We start from the raw sequence: 19,898 nt of genomic DNA, 5'->3' as shown, positions 1-19,898 counted from the left end.
CAGCAAGGGCCCTGAGAATGAGATGGCGTGATCCAGCTGCATGCGTGTGCAGTGCAGACTCTACTGTATGTCATAGTGATGCACACAGTGCATGGACACATGGATACCCATTCAGGGTTTGTAAAGCATGACGCTACACTCCAATCATTGTCTGGCTGGCCTGTGTAAGCACTGGAGTTATTGTGTTTGTTTACTGTTTTGTGTTTTGTGTACTTGGTATTTAAGGTACCACATACACAAAACACACACGTACAGTATGAGGGTCGATTAGCTGTTCACCGAGCACAGGACCGGATGAACCAACATCTCCACACCTGCCAATCATGTCGTCCTGAGCAAAAACTGTGTGAAGGCCAATAGCAGGTTTCCGCTCAGATTCTGCTACAGCGTGTGCTGCTCAAGCTTCAGTACTGGCCCAAGAAATCTATTAAACCTAATGAATAAAATAGCGCCAGGCGCTACGCAGCCCTACACAATATTAATCTGTGCGCTCAATGCCTCCGTGCAGGCAAGACTGTCTCGTGACGTCTAACTTTTGCTGCAGTGCATGCACTGGTATTGCGAGTACATGTACAGTCAATTTGGCTACTAAAAAAATGCCGTAATTTCCGGAGTATTGGCCGCACCCGGGGTATAAGCCGCACCCGGGGTACCCCTACCCACTTTTTTTTTGCCACGACATAATTATAGGCATCTACCCTATTTCTCACCGTTTTAAGAGTCGATCAAGGCTGTGAATAGTATCAAATGTGCGAGGCCCGAACAGTATCTTTTTGGAAACACTGTCCAGGCCTCGCTTACTAGTGTGTTTAAATTAATATTTAATTTATAGTCATGAGTGCATAGTTCATACTAATCATAGCCTTGTTCAGATTATTGTCCCCAGGCTGATTATTCGTTAATTTGATCATCGGAATAAAAGCTCCAACCCCTTTTTTGGGTGAACTTTGAGTGTTCAAAGTGCCAGATCCATTATATCAAGAGTAGATAAACAAGAGTGTGCAACTCGCGGTTGGGTGGGCCCACGGCGGAATTTTTTGTTGGCGTAATCTTTTCGACGACGCACGCGCTGCGAGTCTTTCGGAAAGTTTTCCCTCCGTGTTCTTGGCCGGCTTTACACTACAAGGTCGGTGCCCAGCACGTGCTCTCCCACTGCTCTGTGGCGAAATGCTCGTTCTTCTGAAAAAGGCGACGTCAACAAAAAATTCCGCCGTGGGCGGGGGTATCTCCAGACTGTGCAGGAGAGATCCGGAGTTGCACACTCTTGTTTATCTACTCTTGATCATATTCCTTACCTATTTTATTGTATTTACTTCTCCGAGATTGTAGTAGATGTAGTGAGCGAAATCAGAACCAGACTCCTGAATACATCAGGATCGTCCTTTAAAAAAACACAGCCGGGCCACGGCATAAACAAAGGGTCCAGCGGATGGTATATTCATGAGGTCGGAGTCACTACGCGTACACGTCGAGCCATAACAGATTACAATGTGTCAGAGGGGGAAACCGGATTGAATCGACTTTTCCTCCCACAGGCTCCTTATAAACTCATACCTTGGTTCTCCAAACCCTGACTCTGAGCTACGGGGCACTTGGGTCGTCTACCGGGCCGGGCACCCGTTGGGTGAGTTTCAGCGAAATATTACTACTCTGTTGTCACTTTTAGTCGAAATAGTGACTTCATATGCCATAATATTATCATGGCCTTTCCCCATCAAGATGTATGTGATTCGGAGTAATGGGCATATCAAAGTTACGGGCAGTGCGCGGTCCCGGATCGCCTGAATAAACGAGGTAAAATTAAGCGTACTTGAAGTACCAACACCAGTGCACTGTGATTGTACTGTACTGGACAAGGTGCCATCCTTGCATGTCCTGCATTGACTAGCGAGTAACTCAGTTGCATGGTACATCTATGTATGACTGATGTACTGCTGACAGGTACATGCCCTGCCGTGCTTGTGCTGGAACCATAGATGTGCATTGTTTGGTGTTCTATGTAGGTGTAGGTATCGCTATTCCACCAGATGGTCGCCAGATTTCCCTCCTTGTGACGACCCCTTAGAAATATAGTTGATTATGGTTGATTAGGTCTGCTGATGTTCTTGCCGACACATTGTGTAATGTAGCTTTCTATTCCTGGTCAGCCTGCTGTCTGTTATGTGCAAGCACCGTACTGATCCTAGCCTAAGCTCCGTAGTCCATGACATGATATAATGCATAACATATCCATGAAAGATTAGTTTTTGAGTTAGACTCTCCAGACGACGTTGTGTGAGCGAGCCAGGTCCGTAGTATTCTACTACAGCTTTTGTGGTGCCGAAACCCGGGATCTCTCGCAAAGGGTTCACAGCGTCGTACCGGCGGAGGACGCAGGAAACGCTCAAGCTCTAGCGGTGGAGCAGCAGGAACAGCGATCTACGATGGCGTCGCTGAAGGTCGACAACTTCGTTCGTGCGTATCGTGGCAAAGGGGACGACTGGGAACACTTCTGGGGGAAGTTCAGCGTCCTAGCCAAGATCCAAGGATGGGATTCTGCGGAGAAACGAATGAAGAACTTTCCACTGTTCTTGGATGGAGACGCGTTCCTGGTATTCACGCGGATGCCGGCCGACGACCAGAAGGACGAGGAGAAGGTGAAGGAGAAGATGAAAGTGTCCTTCAGCCTGACGAAGGCACAGGCGTACCGTGCATTCACGACTCGGACTCTACGAGAAGACGAGTCGACCGATGCGTACGTGGCCGATCTACAGAGGCTCGCGAGCCTGGCGGGGCACGCCGCCGACGATGATAAGGACCCATTGTTGATCGAACAGATGGTGTCCGGATTGCCAAGCGCCTTCGCGAAGGAATTACGCTTGTCCATGGCCTCGAAGGAACATTCCGTGAGCGGGTGTTTGGCAGCGATCCGAGCTCTGAGGTCAGCGCAGAGCGACTCGCGATTGCTAGCTAGAGCCTCGGAGGAAGTGGCAGCGGCGGCGAGCAGTAGCAGTAGTGGAAAGAGCCAGCCAGTTGCCAGCTCGGCTTGTTTCGAGTGCGGAAAAGTTGGGCACCTCCGCCGAAACTGCCCTTCAAGGAGCCGCGATCGGCGTGGTCGTTCTCAGCCTCGCGGGCTCACGTGCTTCTTTTGCGATAAGCCTGGCCACGTCAAGCGAAACTGCCCTGCACGTGAGCGATGGGAAGCGGCTTCGAAGGGCGGCACTGCTGCTGCAGCTGCTGGTGAGCGCGGAGCTAGCACTGACAAGTGCCTCTGCACAGTGACGAAGGCAGGACAGGGGACTCTGCCCAGGGTGTACGTCGATGTCAAGCCGCGGGACCAAAGCACGAGTGCATGGAAGAGAGCAAGGGCAGCAGTAGACACGTGCGCCACACGCTCTCTGGTGGCTGAGGCTTTCCTTACTGACCATGGCATCGAGTATGAACCCGACACTGAAGTCCAGATGAACGCCCTGAACGGCAGCGCAGTCGAGCTGCTTGGAGCCGTAGAGCTGCTGGTAGAGCGAGTAGAGGCGGGCTGCCCGGTTCATCTTCCGCGGACGCAAGTGAAAGCCTTCGTTGTCCGGAAGTTGGACGCTGTGAATGCAGACGTCCTCGTTGGCGCTGACGTGATTGCGGCTGTCGGAGGAGTTCACCTCGGGTATGGTGACGATGGTTCCCTGTCGAGTGTCCAGTTCGGCGCCCCAGAAACTGACCGTCCTGCCATCGTGGCGGCGACAGTGCCGGCTGCTCACCCTTCTCGGCACGTGACTGTGAGCAAGGACGGAGAGGATGTGGTGCTGAGAACGGACGACAGCGAGGTCCGGTGGGACAGCGCAAGCCAGCGCTGGATCGTGCGATGGATGTGGGCTGATGATGAACCGCCAACCAAACAGATCGGTTCCGGCATCGGACAGTATTCTCGGAAGCGGCTGTCGCCGGAGCAGGAAGCCAGCTTCTGTACCGAAGTCGATGCTTGGGTGGAGAACGGCTGGCTGGTAGAGCACGACCCATCCGTACACGGGGAGCCGGCAGCTATCCTGCCTCTGCTAGCCAAGGTCCAAGAACACAAAGCCTCTACCCCAGTCCGGCCGTGTCTAGATTACCGAGCACTGAACGGTGTCATCAAATCCAATCCGGGGACCGAGGCGCCCGTTTGCGCCGATAAACTGCGGAAGTGGCGCATGGCTGGCGATCAAGAGTGCAAGCTAATCGACATCAGGAAGGCCTATCTCCAGGTTCATGTAGACCCGTCGCTCGCCCGCTACCAGGTTGTCGTTTGGCGAGAAAAGCTGTACGTGATGACGAGGATGGGCTTCGGCCTGTCCGTCGCGCCCAAGGTGATGGACATCATCGTCCGCTGGGTGACCCGAGAGTGGCAGGATGTTGATAGCTACGTCGACGATGTGCTCGTTCCGGGAGCGAAAGAGCAAGCTGTGACGTCCGCTCTTCACCGCTACGGTCTGCCGACCAAGCCCGCAGAACCGCTCACCGCGGCCAGAGTTCTCGGTCTCCAACTGTCAAAGGAAAGTGACGGCACGGTCAACTGGGCTCGTAGAGGAGGTGTCAACCTTGGCTTCGAACAGCCGCTGACAAAGCGTGAGGTCTTCAAGTGGACGGGACGCCTGACTAGCCACTACCCAGTGTGCTCGTGGCTCCGCCCGGCATGTGCGTGGTTGAAGCGACAGGCCTGCTCAGCTGATGGCTGGGATGACGCCGTGCCAGAAGCGGTCGCCAGGTGCTGCGCAGAGCTGGCCGACATGGTCCGGGAATCAGACCCTGCAAGAGGTGCGTGGCGTGTTCCATCGCTGGATAGCGACGGCTGGACCGTGTTCTGCGACGCGTCGGACGTCGCCATTGGAGCTTCCCTGCATCACGATGGTACTACGATCGAAGACTGCTCGTGGCTGCGCGAGCCACGTGACCACAAACACATTAACATTGCCGAGCTGGACGCCGTCTTAAGGGCGCTAACACTCGCCGCGGAGTACAAGGTGGAGAAGGTGACGTTAGTGACTGACTCGAAGGCGGTTGCAGGCTGGGTGTCGCAGGTCCTCGGGAACGTCAGACGAGTCAGGGTCACTGGCCTCCACAAGCTTCTCGTTGTGCGCCGTCTGGACATCATTGAAGACCTAGTCGCAACGGCTGGCCTGAAGGTAACAGTTGGCTGGGTACCGACGAACGAGAATGTCGCTGACAGACTGACCCGTGTCCCAAAGAAGTGGCTGCAAATAGCTCGCGTTCCCGAGAGCGACGAATCTCCGGAAGTTGCCGCGTCCATGGCAATGAAGCAGCCGGCGACCGTCATTGGCTGTGACGACGTCTGTGATGCCCAGCGGAAGTGCCCGTTGATTCAGACGCTGGTCAGTGCTATCGAGAGCGACAGCGAGATTCAGCACGCCACCTACCGGAAGATTCGTGAACAGCTCGTCATCAAGGACGGCCAGCTGAGCCGCACGCTCAAGCTGCCTGCACTCGGCGTTGTCACTGTGCCGATCGTTCCGGAGTGCCTTGAGCACAGCGTTCTCGAGTCGGCCCACGTGATGTCCGGGCATGCCAGCTGGAGTGTGATGTACGACATGCTCCGCGCACGTTGCTTCTTCCCCAGCATGGCGGCTAGGTGCCGGAAGTATTGTGACCAGTGCCGACAGTGTGCAGCCGCTAGCAGCCACGCAGGACCCGCAGCGCCGCCGACGCAGCCAGACCTGCCTGGGCGGCCGTGGAGTGTCGTTCAGATCGACACACTTCACCTGGGAGAGGAGAAATCCGGTCAGTACCACTGCGTGTTGGTGTGCGTGGATGTGTTTACGAAGTGGGTCGAGGCAATCCCTCTCAGGCGGCACGATGCGACCAGTGTTGCAGAAGCGCTGACCAGCCTCTGCTGCCGTTGGGGCCCGCCAGACGAAGTCCGTATGGACAATGGCTCCGAGTTCAAGAACGCCGTTGTCCGAGCTCTCTTCGCACGGTTCGGCGTGCGTGTGAAGACAGGGGCCGTACGTCACCCGCAGTCGCAGGGAGGTGTCGAGAGGGCAAACAGGACCATCATCACGCTGATGCGGAAGGTCCTCACAGAAGCAGCAGATTGGAAAACTGAGCTGGATCTGCTGCTCTACTACTACCGCACGAGGCCACACACCACGACAGCCATACCGCCTATGCTGGCCATGTGTTCATGGCAGCCGCGCCAGCTGATCATCGAGGCTGAGGCACCAGAAGCCCTACTGAGCGAGTGGGTTGACCGAGTTGGCGAGACAGCAGCAAGGGTCCGCGACCACGTGGAGGTGGAGCTTGCTGCTACGACTCCGGAGAAGCCAATCACCAAGTTCGAGGCACCCTACACAGAGGGGCAACGTGTGATGCTGAAACAGCCTGGCCGGCGACGCAAGTTGACTCCGCCATACCAGTGCGGCTGGAAAGTGAAGAAGATCATTGCGCCGTCGACAGTAGTCATCACCAGAGATGATGGCGGGGAGAAAGTCGTGAACATCAACCTTCTCAAGCCTGACGTACGACACCCACAGAGTGCCAAGCAGGATGGTGCTCCGCGTCCAGGAGCGACGGAGCAGGCGCACACGAGCGCCGACGATGGGCGTGACGACGGTGATGGTGAGATGTGGCTTGACCAGCCGGAGCCAGCGGACGACGACGACGACGATCGCCCTGCACCGGCTTATGACCTACGTGACCGTGGAACCTTGGCGCGTCCAGCTAGATACAATGGCTAGAGTCGAGTGGAGATGTCACCTAGGAGAGGGGTGTGATTGTACTGTACTGGACAAGGTGCCATCCTTGCATGTCCTGCATTGACTAGCGAGTAACTCAGTTGCATGGTACATCTATGTATGACTGATGTACTGCTGACAGGTACATGCCCTGCCGTGCTTGTGCTGGAACCATAGATGTGCATTGTTTGGTGTTCTATGTAGGTGTAGGTATCGCTATTCCACCAGATGGTCGCCAGATTTCCCTCCTTGTGACGACCCCTTAGAAATATAGTTGATTATGGTTGATTAGGTCTGCTGATGTTCTTGCCGACACATTGTGTAATGTAGCTTTCTATTCCTGGTCAGCCTGCTGTCTGTTATGTGCAAGCACCGTACTGATCCTAGCCTAAGCTCCGTAGTCCATGACATGATATAATGCATAACATATCCATGAAAGATTAGTTTTTGAGTTAGACTCTCCAGACGACGTTGTGTGAGCGAGCCAGGTCCGTAGTATTCTACTACAGCACCCAAATGACCATACAGTGTTTGCACACCTCACCAACTGTAATGATGGTCAAGTCTGGAACTAAGAGACTCTATGGAGATATCTCGCCCCCACCCCCTTCCCTCTACCATCCATGCATCAAGCCAGTCAAGCACAACGCAGACCGGACCATGGACTGGACCAGCATGCTGTGATTGCCAACTTCAAGACAGAATGACCGTATAAATTACCACAAGTGCTTGCATGAACACTGCACAGCGACAATCCAACATCGTGACAATCATTACTTCAAAGTATTATCTTGAGTGTACACGAAGACCAACACCGTCATGGCAAATGAAAAGTAACAAGAGAAACAAATTCTACAGTAAAAAAAAATGCTAAGTGATGTCTCCAAATTGGGCAATATGCGAACACAAAATTGTTGCAAAAGCAGATTGCAAAGAAAAGGGGGAAAGGGTACATGCACATGATGTCGGACGGTATTCTGCATTGGTACGAATAATGAAAAAAGGCGGCGGTGGGGGGGGGGGGGATGTTTTAGGAAAATTGGACCCAAATAGCCCATATTTCATTGCTTCATAAATCACAAGATAAAAGTATTGGTGCGACTTTGGCCGCACCTGCCGCACCGGTTCCGACACCCCTGATGCAGCATTGGTCTGCAGTCATTCCCTCATGCACATCATAATTAGTATGTAGCCAACGGGAAGCGGCTCCTCATCGGCGAAGGTGTACTCGATAGCAGCACTGAAACGCAAGCGGCTAGCTAGAATACTGTGCAATGTACACTGTGGTCTACAAGCAGTACAATGCTGCTGACGCTAATACGTGAGGATAGACAGGACTAAGTGTGTATATGCACAGCTAGAACATGTAAGACATGCATAGGAACTTAGGGCTGGACACTGCCAAAATAGAATAATCATGATAATATCTGATCCCAACCAGTGATAACAGAAATTACAGAATACTAAAAAAAAGACACAAGGGAAAGTATTGGGAGGGTGGGTCTGCTAGCGCAGAATACACCCAACCGGGTGCAAATTCCTTTCACCTACATTCACTATCTAGATTGAAGAGAGAGAGAGAGAGAGAGAGAGAGAGAGAGAGAGAGAGAGAGAGAGAGATAGAGATAGTGTGTGTGTGTGTGTGTGTGTGTGTGTGTGCGTGTGTGTGAGTGTGTGTGTGTGTGTATGTGTGTGTGTGTGTGTGTGTGTGTGTGTGTGTGTGTGTGTGTGTGTGTGTGAGTGAGAGAGAGAGAGAGAGAGAGAGAGAGAGAGAGAGAGAGAGAGAGAGAGAGAGAGAGAGAGAGAGAGAGAGAGAGAGAGCATCAGGCAGGGGCAGGTAAGGGAGAGTGAGGCAGACCAAGAGAAGCGGTGAGCTCGCACACTGCATCTTGTAGAAAACAGCTGGGAAATATTGTGGAAATGAATGGAAGAATCAACAAACTGCTGAAGTGCATTGCTTCATGGTGAGGTCAAATTCAAATTAACAGCCTCTGCACCAGCTGTAGCAGAGGTTCGTGACATCGTGAAACTTCCGGTGAGGTGTGTGTTGTGTGTGTGTGTGTGGGGGGGGGGGGGGGGTGAGATGAATCATACCACACTGACTCTACTTTGTAAAATGAACCAGATAAGCAGGATACGCCTGGCCGTCCATGTAGGTGACAAAGATCGAAGGATTGCTGACATTATCCACAGCGACGCTCACCTTTCCTTTCTCGTGATTGCCATCCTCTCTCCACGGTGGTACGAACAACTTATCATGACCTTGCACCATATCAAGAACAGCAACATGAGCCAGTATCATTCGACATGTAGACGAGCCAGTTGGAGGAGCTGCGTAATTGACTGAGTAACAAGCATCACGCGCGAAATAGTTCCCTCGGCCATAAATAGCACCTAAATGCGCCAACATTAAGACACAAAACCAATTGAAAGCGTCATTGTCTTGTAAATTATTAGTCTGTTCTCCATGGGCAAGTGATCAGTGCGTGTTTTCAAAACAAACAGCATGGAGATAAACTTGAATGATATTAACACAATGAATAGAGTGAGTTGTGCACTCAGTACAATTGTTAGCTGCTCCCGGCTAATGATGCCCCCTCACACCGGAACACAGGGGTTTTATATGATTGGATAATTTATAGAAGTATTCGAGAAGAGTGTAGACAAGGAGAACAGGACAACGACAACTCAAGACTAGACTACAACAGAACAGAACCTGGAGCATGCGCTCTTCTATGTGAGTGGCTCATTGCCAAGGGGAACGAGCGGGAAATACAAATAGTGAGTATTCAGGTCGTAGCATACATACACCTATTACACTGTGCCCCCCTAGCTAAAATTCACGTCCACGGGAATGAACGAAATACCTAGGAAACAACAAAAGAAAACAAACCAAATAATAAACTCAGTCCAGGACATAGTCAGCTAGTCGAGCAGGTGCAGTGCGGACACGGCCAGAACGACGAGAAACAGGAGAAGAAGTACGGACCGGATCAGACGACGGTGGCTGTAGCGGCGGAACGCAGCGCGGCAAATCATCATCAGGCAGCGTAATCGGGTCAGGACGAGAAGCAGTAACGGCAGGCGGTTGACAGTCGGGAGGACGGGAAACGGCTTCAGGCGGACGAACAAACTTGCCACTGGCAGCATCATATCGGGTGAAACACTCAGACAGAGCAGGATCAGCATACGGAGCAAGAAGACTCTGAGGCTTGTAACAATCCGGCAACGGTCCAGCAGCAGAGGAACCAGGAGGACGAACAAAAACGGCCGGAGGAATAATCTCAGCAGCCGGAGGAACATCAACAGCAAGTGGCACTTCATCAGCAGCTGACAACGGAACATCACGGGCAAGAGGCGGCGGACTCGGCGGAGGAGACGGGGCAGCATCTTGCGGCGGCGTTGGTGCCAGTGGCGGAGACTCACTGTGCACATGTGCTTCAGGTTCGGCTATCAAGCGCGACAGACCATCAGCATTCAGATGTTGGCGACCTGGACGGTAGACGACTCGGAATTCATATTCGGATAAACAGTCAAGCCAACGTGCTTTCCGTCCGCGGGGTTCCTTCAGGTTCCGGAGTGCAGTCAACGCAGTATTGTCCGTCCTGGCAACTAATGGTCGTGCCAACAAGTAGTGCCTGAAATACTCCGCAAAATAGACCAGAGCAAGGGCCTCACGATCGCTAGCATCGTAGTTGCGCTCAGCTTTCGTCAGTACACGGCTGCCGTACCCAATTGGTCGCTCAGTTCCATCCTGGATCTGGCTGAGGACTGCACCAATCGACACATTGCTCGCATCGGTGTCCAGAATGAATGCACCTGCTGAATCTTCAAACTGGGGGTACGCCATCACCGGCGCACTGGCAAGCGAACGCTTCAGAGCCTGGAACGCCGCTTCGCAAGCTTTCGACCACGCAAAGCGAGCATTCTTGCCTGTCAGAGCAGTCAGCGGAGCAGCACGCTGGGCGAACCCACGGATGAAGCGGCGATAATATCCAGCGAAGCCAAGGAACTCGCGGACAGCTGTGACAGATTTCGGAGTCTTCCAGTTCCTGACCGCGACGAGTTTGGCCTCATTCGGGGAGATGCCCTCCGCTGACACGCGGTGTCCTAGGAAAGTGACCTCCTCCTGGAAGAAGGAGCATTTCTTCAGATTGAACCGCAGTCCAGCGGACCGAACTCGCGCGAACACGGGCAGCAGAATCTGGAGTTGGCCAGACAGTGTTTCGCTGGCATTCAGGACATCATCAAAGAACACACGGCAGAATGGCTGGGCCGGTGTGTTACATAAGCCACTCAGGACTGCTTCCATTACGCGCTGAAATGTCGCTGGGCCATTCCTGCAGCCCATCGGCAGAACATTAAACTCAAACAAGCCCAGTGGCGTGGTAAATGCCGTCTTAGCCTTGTCGCTTCCTTCCATTGCTATTTGCCAGTACCCTGACGCTAAGTCAAGGGACGTGAAATACCGACAGCCAGACAGGGAATCAAGCATGTCATCCGCCCGGGGAATCGGGTAAGCATCAGGCTCGGTGACAGAGTTCAACTTCCTGTAGTCGATACAGAGTCGAAGAGAGCCATCCTTCTTTGGCACCAATACTATGGGTGATGCCCACGGACTAATCGATTCTTGTATTATGCCTTGCTTTAACAGCGTATTCAGTAGATCTTGCAGAGCCTTCCGGCGGTGATATGGAATCCGCCTGGTAGGTTGTTTTATAGGGTTATTTTGTCCTGTGTTAATTTTATGAGGGAATATGTCACAGTAGCCATAGTCATCATCATGCAAGATAAATAAATCGTGGTTATCATGAAGTAGTTCAGTGAGCGTGCGAGACTGTTCTGTGGAGAGATGATTTTGTGCGTTGATATATTCATCGATGACTTTCTTGCGTTGCTCAGTTAGCGGGATCGGGTCGGGTGAAACTGAGGAAACCATAGCTTCAGTGTCGTCAATATGTTCACAATCTGTAGGAATTTGATGAAGTTCGGCAACATTGGTATTTTTATGAATGATTATAGGATGATTTGCATGATTTTCAACAGCCACAACCACACGTGTTTGGTTAGGGCCAACAGTTACAAGACTAGGAGTCACTGCCACATCTGGATGCTTCGCCATAAAGGACTCCAATGGATCTGCCACGCAATCCATCGCAACCGTGCACACATCAACAGCTGCACAAGGCACCAAGACAACATGTCCTGCAGGTACCGACAACTCCATCTCAAACACCACACGAGATGAGTATACCACAGGGTCGGCCACACTTTCGGGCGCACACGCCGGGACAACGCCAGGTTGAGCCATGGGTTCAACAACCCGTGCAGACAATGAATCGTCAAGGGCAACACGAGAAGAATACGACGAAACAGGTACATCGTCGGAGCATGCATCAGAATCAGAATGAGGAGTATGAGTATTACATGAGGAGGAAGTATTACGCGGAACAATACGATCATAGGGCGTACGTGACGGAGGACACCCAGAACCAGAAACATGCAACGGAACAGACACATCGCCAAACATCACAACACCACAAGCAATATCTAATACACCACCATGCTGCAACAAAAAATCGGAACCAAGAATCATGTCGCAGTGAATACCAGGAGAGACAACAACCGTGTGCTGGAAAGACAGATTTCCTAGCGACATACACAGATCCATGGATCCAACGACAGGAAGTTGTGCGCCATTGACTGCACACAACCGCGGAGCAGACTCTAGAGGAGGTCGCTCTGTCAAATTAGGCAACAATTTAGAATGCACTAACGACACACTTGAACCCGAATCAACAAGAGCAACAACAGGAGACGAATACGAAGACGAAAGACAAACATCAACGTGCACAATAATGGGTGAGATCGCACCACATACCTCCTCGAGGGGCTCCACTCGGACGACTGACGGCGGCCCCGTGTCACCAGTCCAACCTAGTTTTTTGCGTGCGGGCAAGATGCAATGAAGTGGCCCTCTTCACCACATCCATGGCACACTCCACGGACAGGCCTCGCAAAACTCTGGCCACGACCACGACTAGGCGCACCAGCACCAGCACCACGAGCAACAAAACGTACATGGTCTTGCTGGGGTCGGGTGGGGCGATACAGACTCACGCTCTCCATTTTCGCCTCCAAAGCAGAGAGACGCGAATCAAATCTCGACAAAAGCGAAGCCAACTGGTCTCGCTCAGATTCCGACTTCAGTGGACCGACTGCTGTGTAGGGGTCACGACCATGAGCAGTGCGACGGGGCTTCACTTCCGGAGCAGCAGCAAATACGGGCTGTGCGTGCTGGTGAGGTACGGTGCGGCTGCTCGCGAGCATAAATAGCACCTACCTCGATGGCCTTTTGGACCGCCGCATCCAAATCAGTGGGCCGAGGTGACGCCAACGCCAAGCGCAAATCCTTCGATGCCTGGCCATGCAGGGAGTCGTACTCAAACTAGGGAGGTGACACGGCACAGAAATCCGTGTCACAGGGGTTGACTCGCACCCGTGACCCCTCGTTGTTATTTTTGGAATAGTTCAGTCCAGTCCAGTCCGAAAGGTCATACTCGGATCGACTCGCCTTCTGTACTTCACCTCCAAGCGTGCAACGCAAGACCCGCAAAGTATGATTTTTCTGTGGCGAACGATTTTGCCATTGATCAAGTTTTTATTGGAGTGCTCAGGCATACTACGATTGCTGAGACGTCCCGAGCACGCTTGTTCAGGTTCTCTATTTTTGACGAGCCGGTCCTACAGCCCCCTACATTGTATCTAACGACGTAGGAGCTGACAATGTAAGAGGATTTCCCTGGAAATAATGATGATGGTGGTGTGACTGCTGCAGGAAAAATGCTGGCTGTTTATGACAGTATGACTAGATGTACAATGTAGCTCTCTTGTATGGTACTTAACCCCTGCTATAAATGTGTTGTTTAGGAAGACTGGTGTATTGTGCAAGTCATAAGGAAGAAATGGGGCAGATACATGACTTACAATTATCAAAAACCAGCTTCGTGTTATATGTAATTTATGTCAAAATTGTAGTATTTAGACATGACAATATCATTGGCTGTACTTCTCTAATATGGTACATAACCTGTTCCAGTAGATCCCGTAGGTTACCGTTTGCTAGGTCGATGTATTGTGTGCTGACCCGGCACATGTGAGCATGATGCTAGTACTGACTAGACACTGTTAGGACCTGTCTAGACATGCGATTGTCTGTACCGTAGCATTAATCTAGTACATGCATGGCATCAAGAGTAGATAAACAAGAGTGTGCAACTCCGGATCTCTCCTGCACAATCTGCAGATACTCCCGCCCACGGCGGAATTTTTTGTTGACGTCACCTTTTTTCAGAGAAACGCGGACTTTGCCGCAGAGCAGTGTGAGAGCACGTGCTGGGCACAGACCTTGTAGTGTAAAGCCCGGCCAAGTGCACGAGGGAAACCTCTCCAAAAGGCTCGCAGCGCGTGCGTCGTCGAAAAGATTACGTCAACAAAAAATTCCGCCGTGGGCCAACCAATCCGCGAGTTGCACACTCTTGTTTATCTACTCTTGATGGCATGCAATACCTGCCGGATCATATGACGGAACTGGTTTGCTGATTGGCTGTACGTCTGTTCGCTTTATCAGCTGTGCTTTTTTTGTTATAGTACTAGTTTCACTTTGGAGAAGGGAGAGTTTTTTTGTCTCTTTGGAAAGCAGAGTTTTTTGGTCCTGGAGAGAGGACAATAGCAGAGTTGGTATGTCCGTGCCAAGGCACGATGATGTGTGCATACTATTAGTCTAGAGATTTTCGTTCAGTTACGAAGAACAGAAATAAAATACAGTCTTCTTTGGAGTCCAGATTTCGTGACCGAACAACTGGTCCTTCGAGCCGGATCCGAGTCCGAGGCAGTAATCGGAGTCGATGGAAAAAAGAACGAGCGTCAGGTCGACGAAGGGTAAGCCTCCTTCGCGATATGGAGAGTGGGATAGTGTCTCCCAAGTTTCCAAGAAATCCAGTAAGGAAGCCGAACTGGAACTCGCGGCCAGGATACGCGAGAGAGAGTTGCAAGCTGCTGAGGAATTAGTCCAGCTGGAGGCTGAGGCGGTCGAAAAGAGATTGGAACTCAACAGAGAGTTGGTGACCAAGCGATTGGCTGCAGACAGAGCAGCGCTGGAGTTGGAGCTCTCAGAGAAAGGCTCCACCGCGAGCAGCCGCAGGAGTCGGAGAGATGAAAGTGCACGGAGACTGTCCCACGCAGGTGTTGGACAAGGGCTCACGACAGAAGCACTCGTGCGCCATCATCAACTCCTCAGTGAGAAGCTCAAAATTACCAGCGCAGAGTCTGGGAGAGCAGGGCGCGCCTTCAGCGTGGTGGACGCAGTTGACATCCAGCCGGCCAAGCCAAGACAAACACCAGCTGGTAGTCTGCCTCCATGCATGAGTGCTGTGGATGTGGAACGAAGAAGTCCCCAGAGCTGGCTACCAAGTAAGACCAGAACGGTGGAAGTGGAAGCTGGTCGAAGTGACGGACTGCCATCCACAGTGACACATACACAGACCAGGAGAGACGGTCACTGTGCAGTCCAGCTTTGCACCATTCACCACAACTAGTCTGAAGCCACAACTGCCCCAAGGCCCACAGTATCAGACACCAGCTAACCAGAAGTATCACCCTGCTGTGACATCTCAAGTGCAGCCAAGTAGCTACACAGTCCAGCAGAAAGTGCCTAGCCAGCTTGGACAGGCCAGAGTAGTGAGTGCAAGAGGTCAATCAGCCAGACCCACAGCCAGCAGCCAGAATCCTGCAACTACTTTCTACTCACCGTATGTACAGCAGCAAAGTGCACCAGCAGCTGCACAGAGTCAGTTGGCTATGCAGTATAGTCAGCCAGATGGACGACGTCCATATACGTCACCAGCTGCTTACCCTCATGCCGGGACATACAGATCCCATTTGAAGCCGTTGAAGCTACCGCAGTTTGACGGAGCGCCAGTGAACTATGTCCCTTGGAGACAGAAATTCATGAGTTTGGTGGGAACAGACCCCCACACAACTGAGCACTACAAGATGGCGAGACTGAGAGAGTCACTCGCCGGAGGGAGTGCCGAGGAACTCGTCCAGGACATTATGGACGGAACAGGCGCCTTTCAAGCAGCATTGGTGGAAATAGAAGCCTGGTATGGCGGTGAGGAGCGACAACTTGAGCGTCACGAGAAAGATATCCTGACGTGGCCCAAGATTGACAATGCTAAAGCCACCGACAAGCTAAAGAAGTTTGCTCTAAAGCTGCGGAGTACCCTGGTCAACATGAAGTCGTGTGGCATTGCTCCCGGCCGTGAACTGTACCTAGCAGCAACCCAGAAAATACCACCGACCCTCCTGCTGAGGTATTTTGAGCTGCACGAGGACCGGAACTGCGATGTTTGCAACTTTGCAGACTGGCTACTGAATCTGGTCCATATGCTGAGGAAGGTAGAGGAGAGGCAGGCAGAGACCCACAAGACACCCACATCAACGGCAGTGCTGCAGAAGTCACAGAGCCGACACGATCATCGACCACATAGAACGTTGGCAACTACAGCAGGAAATGAGACGCCAAAGGCCAGATGCAAGAAGTGTGGAGAGGGCCACGGCTTAGCTGACTGCCGGGCATTTGCCACCTTGTCAACAGCAGACCGGTGGAAATTCGTTAAGCCGTTGAATGTGTGTACCTGCTGCCTGCGCGTTGCTGGCCATCGTTCTGCTGAGTGCAGGAGCAACCCATGTGCTAAGTGCGGTGGAAAACACCATGACATGCTCCACATTGTGAGACAACAGCAGAGCTACAGCAGGAAGACGGACAAAGAGCCAGCCAGCATGAATCAAAGCAATCGACTGGACAGTCCACAGCGAGGCGGTGGATCACGTGAGAAGCCACAGCGTCCATCCGACACAGCAGCGACGGCCACAGCAACCACCTGCACTGCTAACACCGGGGTCCATGTTGCATTCATGACTGTGCCAGTCAAGCTGCAACACCAAGACCAGATGTATGATGCAGTGGCACTGATTGACTCGGCATCATCGACCAGCTATATCAGGGCTGACGTTGCTGAGAGCTTGGGTGTCAGCGGGCCAGATGAGCAGCTCACCACCTCAGTCCTAGGCGGAACGACAGTAACAGGCCGCCGGCAGAGAGTCAACCTGACCATCCACAGTCATGATGGTGACTACAGCACGGCGTTCCAAGCATGGACCCAGCCCGACATCACAGCTCCGCTACCGGCCGTTGACTGGCATCAGATGAGCCAACAATTCCCCCACCTCCAGCAACTACCGCTACCACAGGTCGACTCGCGGCAGATAGACATCCTGATTGGTATCGATGTCATTGATGTACACCGAGTGCTGGAGGAGGCCACTGGGCGCGCGGGAGAGCCCATTGCACGCCGTCTACCACTCGGCTGGGTTTGCTTTGGGCCGGTGGACATGCCGACGGGTGCCACATCCGAGTGCACGCTGCACGCATCTGCAGTATGTGAGCCATTGCTCGATACACTGGTCGCTAAGTTCTGGGAGGATGACCAGGTGGGCATGCAACCACAATCTGACAAGACGATGGCTGAGATAGAAGCAGAGCACCTCGTGGCTGACAGGATGAAAATCACTGATGGTCGTGTCACGACAGGCATCCCTTGGATTCGGCCAGACCACCAGCCACAGCTGCCGCCAAACCGAGCCATGGCAGAGAAGCGGCTGATCAGCCTCGAGCGATCTCTTCTCAAGAAGCCGGACATCCAAGCAGAGTACGACAGAGTCTTCCAATCATACATCGACAAGGGATATGTGGTCCGCTGTGAGGATAGTGCCGCCAGAGACGGTGACCAATGGCTACTACCGCACTTTCCTGTCGTGCGCCACGACAAGGCGACCACGAAAGTGAGGGTTGTCTTCGATGCAGCGGCTCGTCAGCGGGGTGTGTCTCTCAATGATGAGATGTATACTGGTCCGAAACTGCAACATGACCTGATTCACGTCCTACTCAGGTTCTGCCGTGAACCGGTTGCGATCGTAGGAGACATTGCAGAGATGTTCCTGCAGGTCCAGCTACAACAGCAAGATCGGCGGTACGTACGCTTCTTGTGGCGCAAGTCGACAGACGAGCAACCATCCATTTACGAGTTTACTCGGCTCGTGTTCGGACTGAAGGCATCACCGTTCATCGCCTGCCGAGCTCTGAGGGAGGTAGCCGCACAGCATGGGGAACAGTACGACTCAGCAGCCCGAGCAGCGGTCGAGGAATCGTTCTACGTTGACGATTTCCTGAACTCACAACCATCAGTACCAGCCGGCATCTCAGTACGGCAGGGGGTGCAGGACCTGCTCCACATGGGCTCGTTTCACCTGCGGAAATGGCGCAGTAACAGCCGTGACGTGCTCCGTTCTATCCCGGAGGCCGACCGAGCAGCCGACGCACTGGTGAGCATCGATGATTGCAGCGACGCCGCATCAGCTGCAGTCGTGAAGACGCTTGGTGTCGTGTGGGACGCAGCGTCTGACACGTTCAGCTATCGCTACAACACACCGGACGACCAGCGGCTGACGAAACGAAGCGTCCTATCCAAGATGGCCAGCATCTATGACCCAAGAGGGCATATTTCGCCGTTTACGATAAGGGCTCGACTGCTGTTCCAGGAGGCATGCATTCTCGGCTGTTCCTGGGATGACCGTCTCCCATCAGAGCTGGAGACCAAGTGGCAGAGGTGGTTTGCAGAACTACCAGATCTAGCTGGGATCAAAGTGCCACGATGCTTCAAAAGCATGGAGCGCCAGGCTGACACCGCAAAGCTCACAGTACATACCTTCACCGATGCCTCGGCGCACGCCACTTCAGCTGTCAGTTATGTCCGCGCGGCGTATCCGGATGGTTTTGTGAAGGTCAGCCTTGCATTCGCCAAGGCGCGGGCAACCCCAATCAAGAAAGTCACCATCCCTAAGTTGGAGTTGCGAGGTGCAGTACTTGGCCTGCGCACCAGCAAAGTTGTCAGCCAAGCCCTCGCTATTCCTGTTGCTGAACATGTGTTCTGGACCGATTCCCTCAACGTCGTGTACTGGGTGAGGAGCCATGCCAAGAACTTCACTTCAGATGTCGCCTGCCGGGTCGGTGAGATTCAAGCCGACACCAAAGCTAGCCAATGGAGACACGTACCAGGAGTCCTCAACCCAGCCGACTTCCCATCTCGAGGTATGAAAGTGCTGGACCTCGTTGGACGTCACACATGGTGGAGTGGTCCGGACTTCCTGACCAGACCGGAGGCAGAGTGGCCGCTTGTGGAGCTTGCTACCCCTCCGCAACTACCTGGTGAGCTGAAGAAGAAGCCATGTATGACATTCGCCAGCCAGGTGACGCCATCTCGACTAGATCCTGCCACATATTCGACGTGGGAGCGTCTTACCAGGGTGACTGCCTGGTGCTTACGGTTCGTACAAAATGCCCGACGGCAGACTGCGGCAGTCACGAGGGGGGAAACCCACGTCGATACCGCCAACACCAGTGCCCCACTAGTCTATGTCCGTTTAGCAAGCGGTCATAAGCCAAGATCAGTAGTGACAGTACCGGTGCTGACGGCAGCAGAAGTAGCAGGAGCCGAACGACATTGGTTTGCACAAGCTCAGCTGTCAGCGTACCCAGCCACGCTTAAGCGCTTACGGGCAGGTGAGGAATTACCACCATCTGACCCTCTCTACCGGCTCAACGCGGTCCTGGATGCGACGTCGCACCCTGCTCTCATGGTCGTCAACGGACGACTGAAGCATGCTGTCAACCTACCTGTTGGTGTTCGCCAGCCAGTGATCCTACCACAGCGTCACCGAGTCACTACGCTACTCATCCAGCGCGAAGACGACCTCTGTTGCCATGGTGTCGGAACCCAGCACCTGCTGTCCAACCTACGACAGAGATTCTGGATTGTACATGGTACATCGGCGATCAAAAGTGCACGTGCACAATGCGTTACATGCAGCCGACTGATGAGTAAGGCTGCGGAGCAGATCATGGGACCGCTACCCAACCATCGCACGTGTGGTTCTCTCAAACCATTTACCAGATGTGGAGTAGATTACGCAGGACCGTTCTACACAAAGCAAGGGCGTGGTCGAGTGCAGCAGAAGCGGTACATGTGCGTTTTCACCTGTTTGGAGACCAGAGCATGCCACTTGGAGATGGCCTTCTCT

At 53.0% G+C, this 19,898-nt stretch overlaps 2 protein-coding genes across 2 annotated transcripts in view; one reads left to right on the top strand and one right to left on the bottom strand.

Moving 5' to 3' along the window:
- Nucleotides 1-2,423: 2,423 nt before the first annotated feature.
- Nucleotides 2,424-6,701, top strand: LOC135813515 (uncharacterized). Its single transcript, XM_065326607.1, has one exon. It carries the CDS (start codon nucleotides 2,424-2,426, stop codon nucleotides 6,699-6,701), a length of 4,278 nt encoding a protein of 1,425 aa, XP_065182679.1.
- Nucleotides 6,702-7,452: 751 nt separating this feature from the next.
- Nucleotides 7,453-19,898, bottom strand: part of LOC135815726 (protein mono-ADP-ribosyltransferase PARP14-like) — a 44,091-nt gene continuing 31,645 nt past the window's right edge. The window contains 1 exon segment of the mRNA XM_065329059.1: nucleotides 7,453-9,092. Coding sequence (XP_065185131.1) covers nucleotides 8,803-9,092 — 290 coding nt within the window. The 3' untranslated portion in view covers nucleotides 7,453-8,802.

The sequence above is a fragment of the Sycon ciliatum genome, chromosome 4, assembly GCF_964019385.1.
Source record: "Sycon ciliatum chromosome 4, ocSycCili1.1, whole genome shotgun sequence".
Classification (NCBI taxonomy): domain Eukaryota; kingdom Metazoa; phylum Porifera; class Calcarea; order Leucosolenida; family Sycettidae; genus Sycon; species Sycon ciliatum.
Note: the sequence above shows the minus strand (reverse complement) of the source record. Positions and strands in the feature narration are given on the sequence as shown.

Excerpts from the sequence above, each read along its gene's own strand:
- LOC135813515 (XM_065326607.1), top strand. The coding sequence starts at position 2,424 with ATGGCGTCGCTGAAGGTCGACAACTTCGTTCGTGCGTATCGTGGCAAA.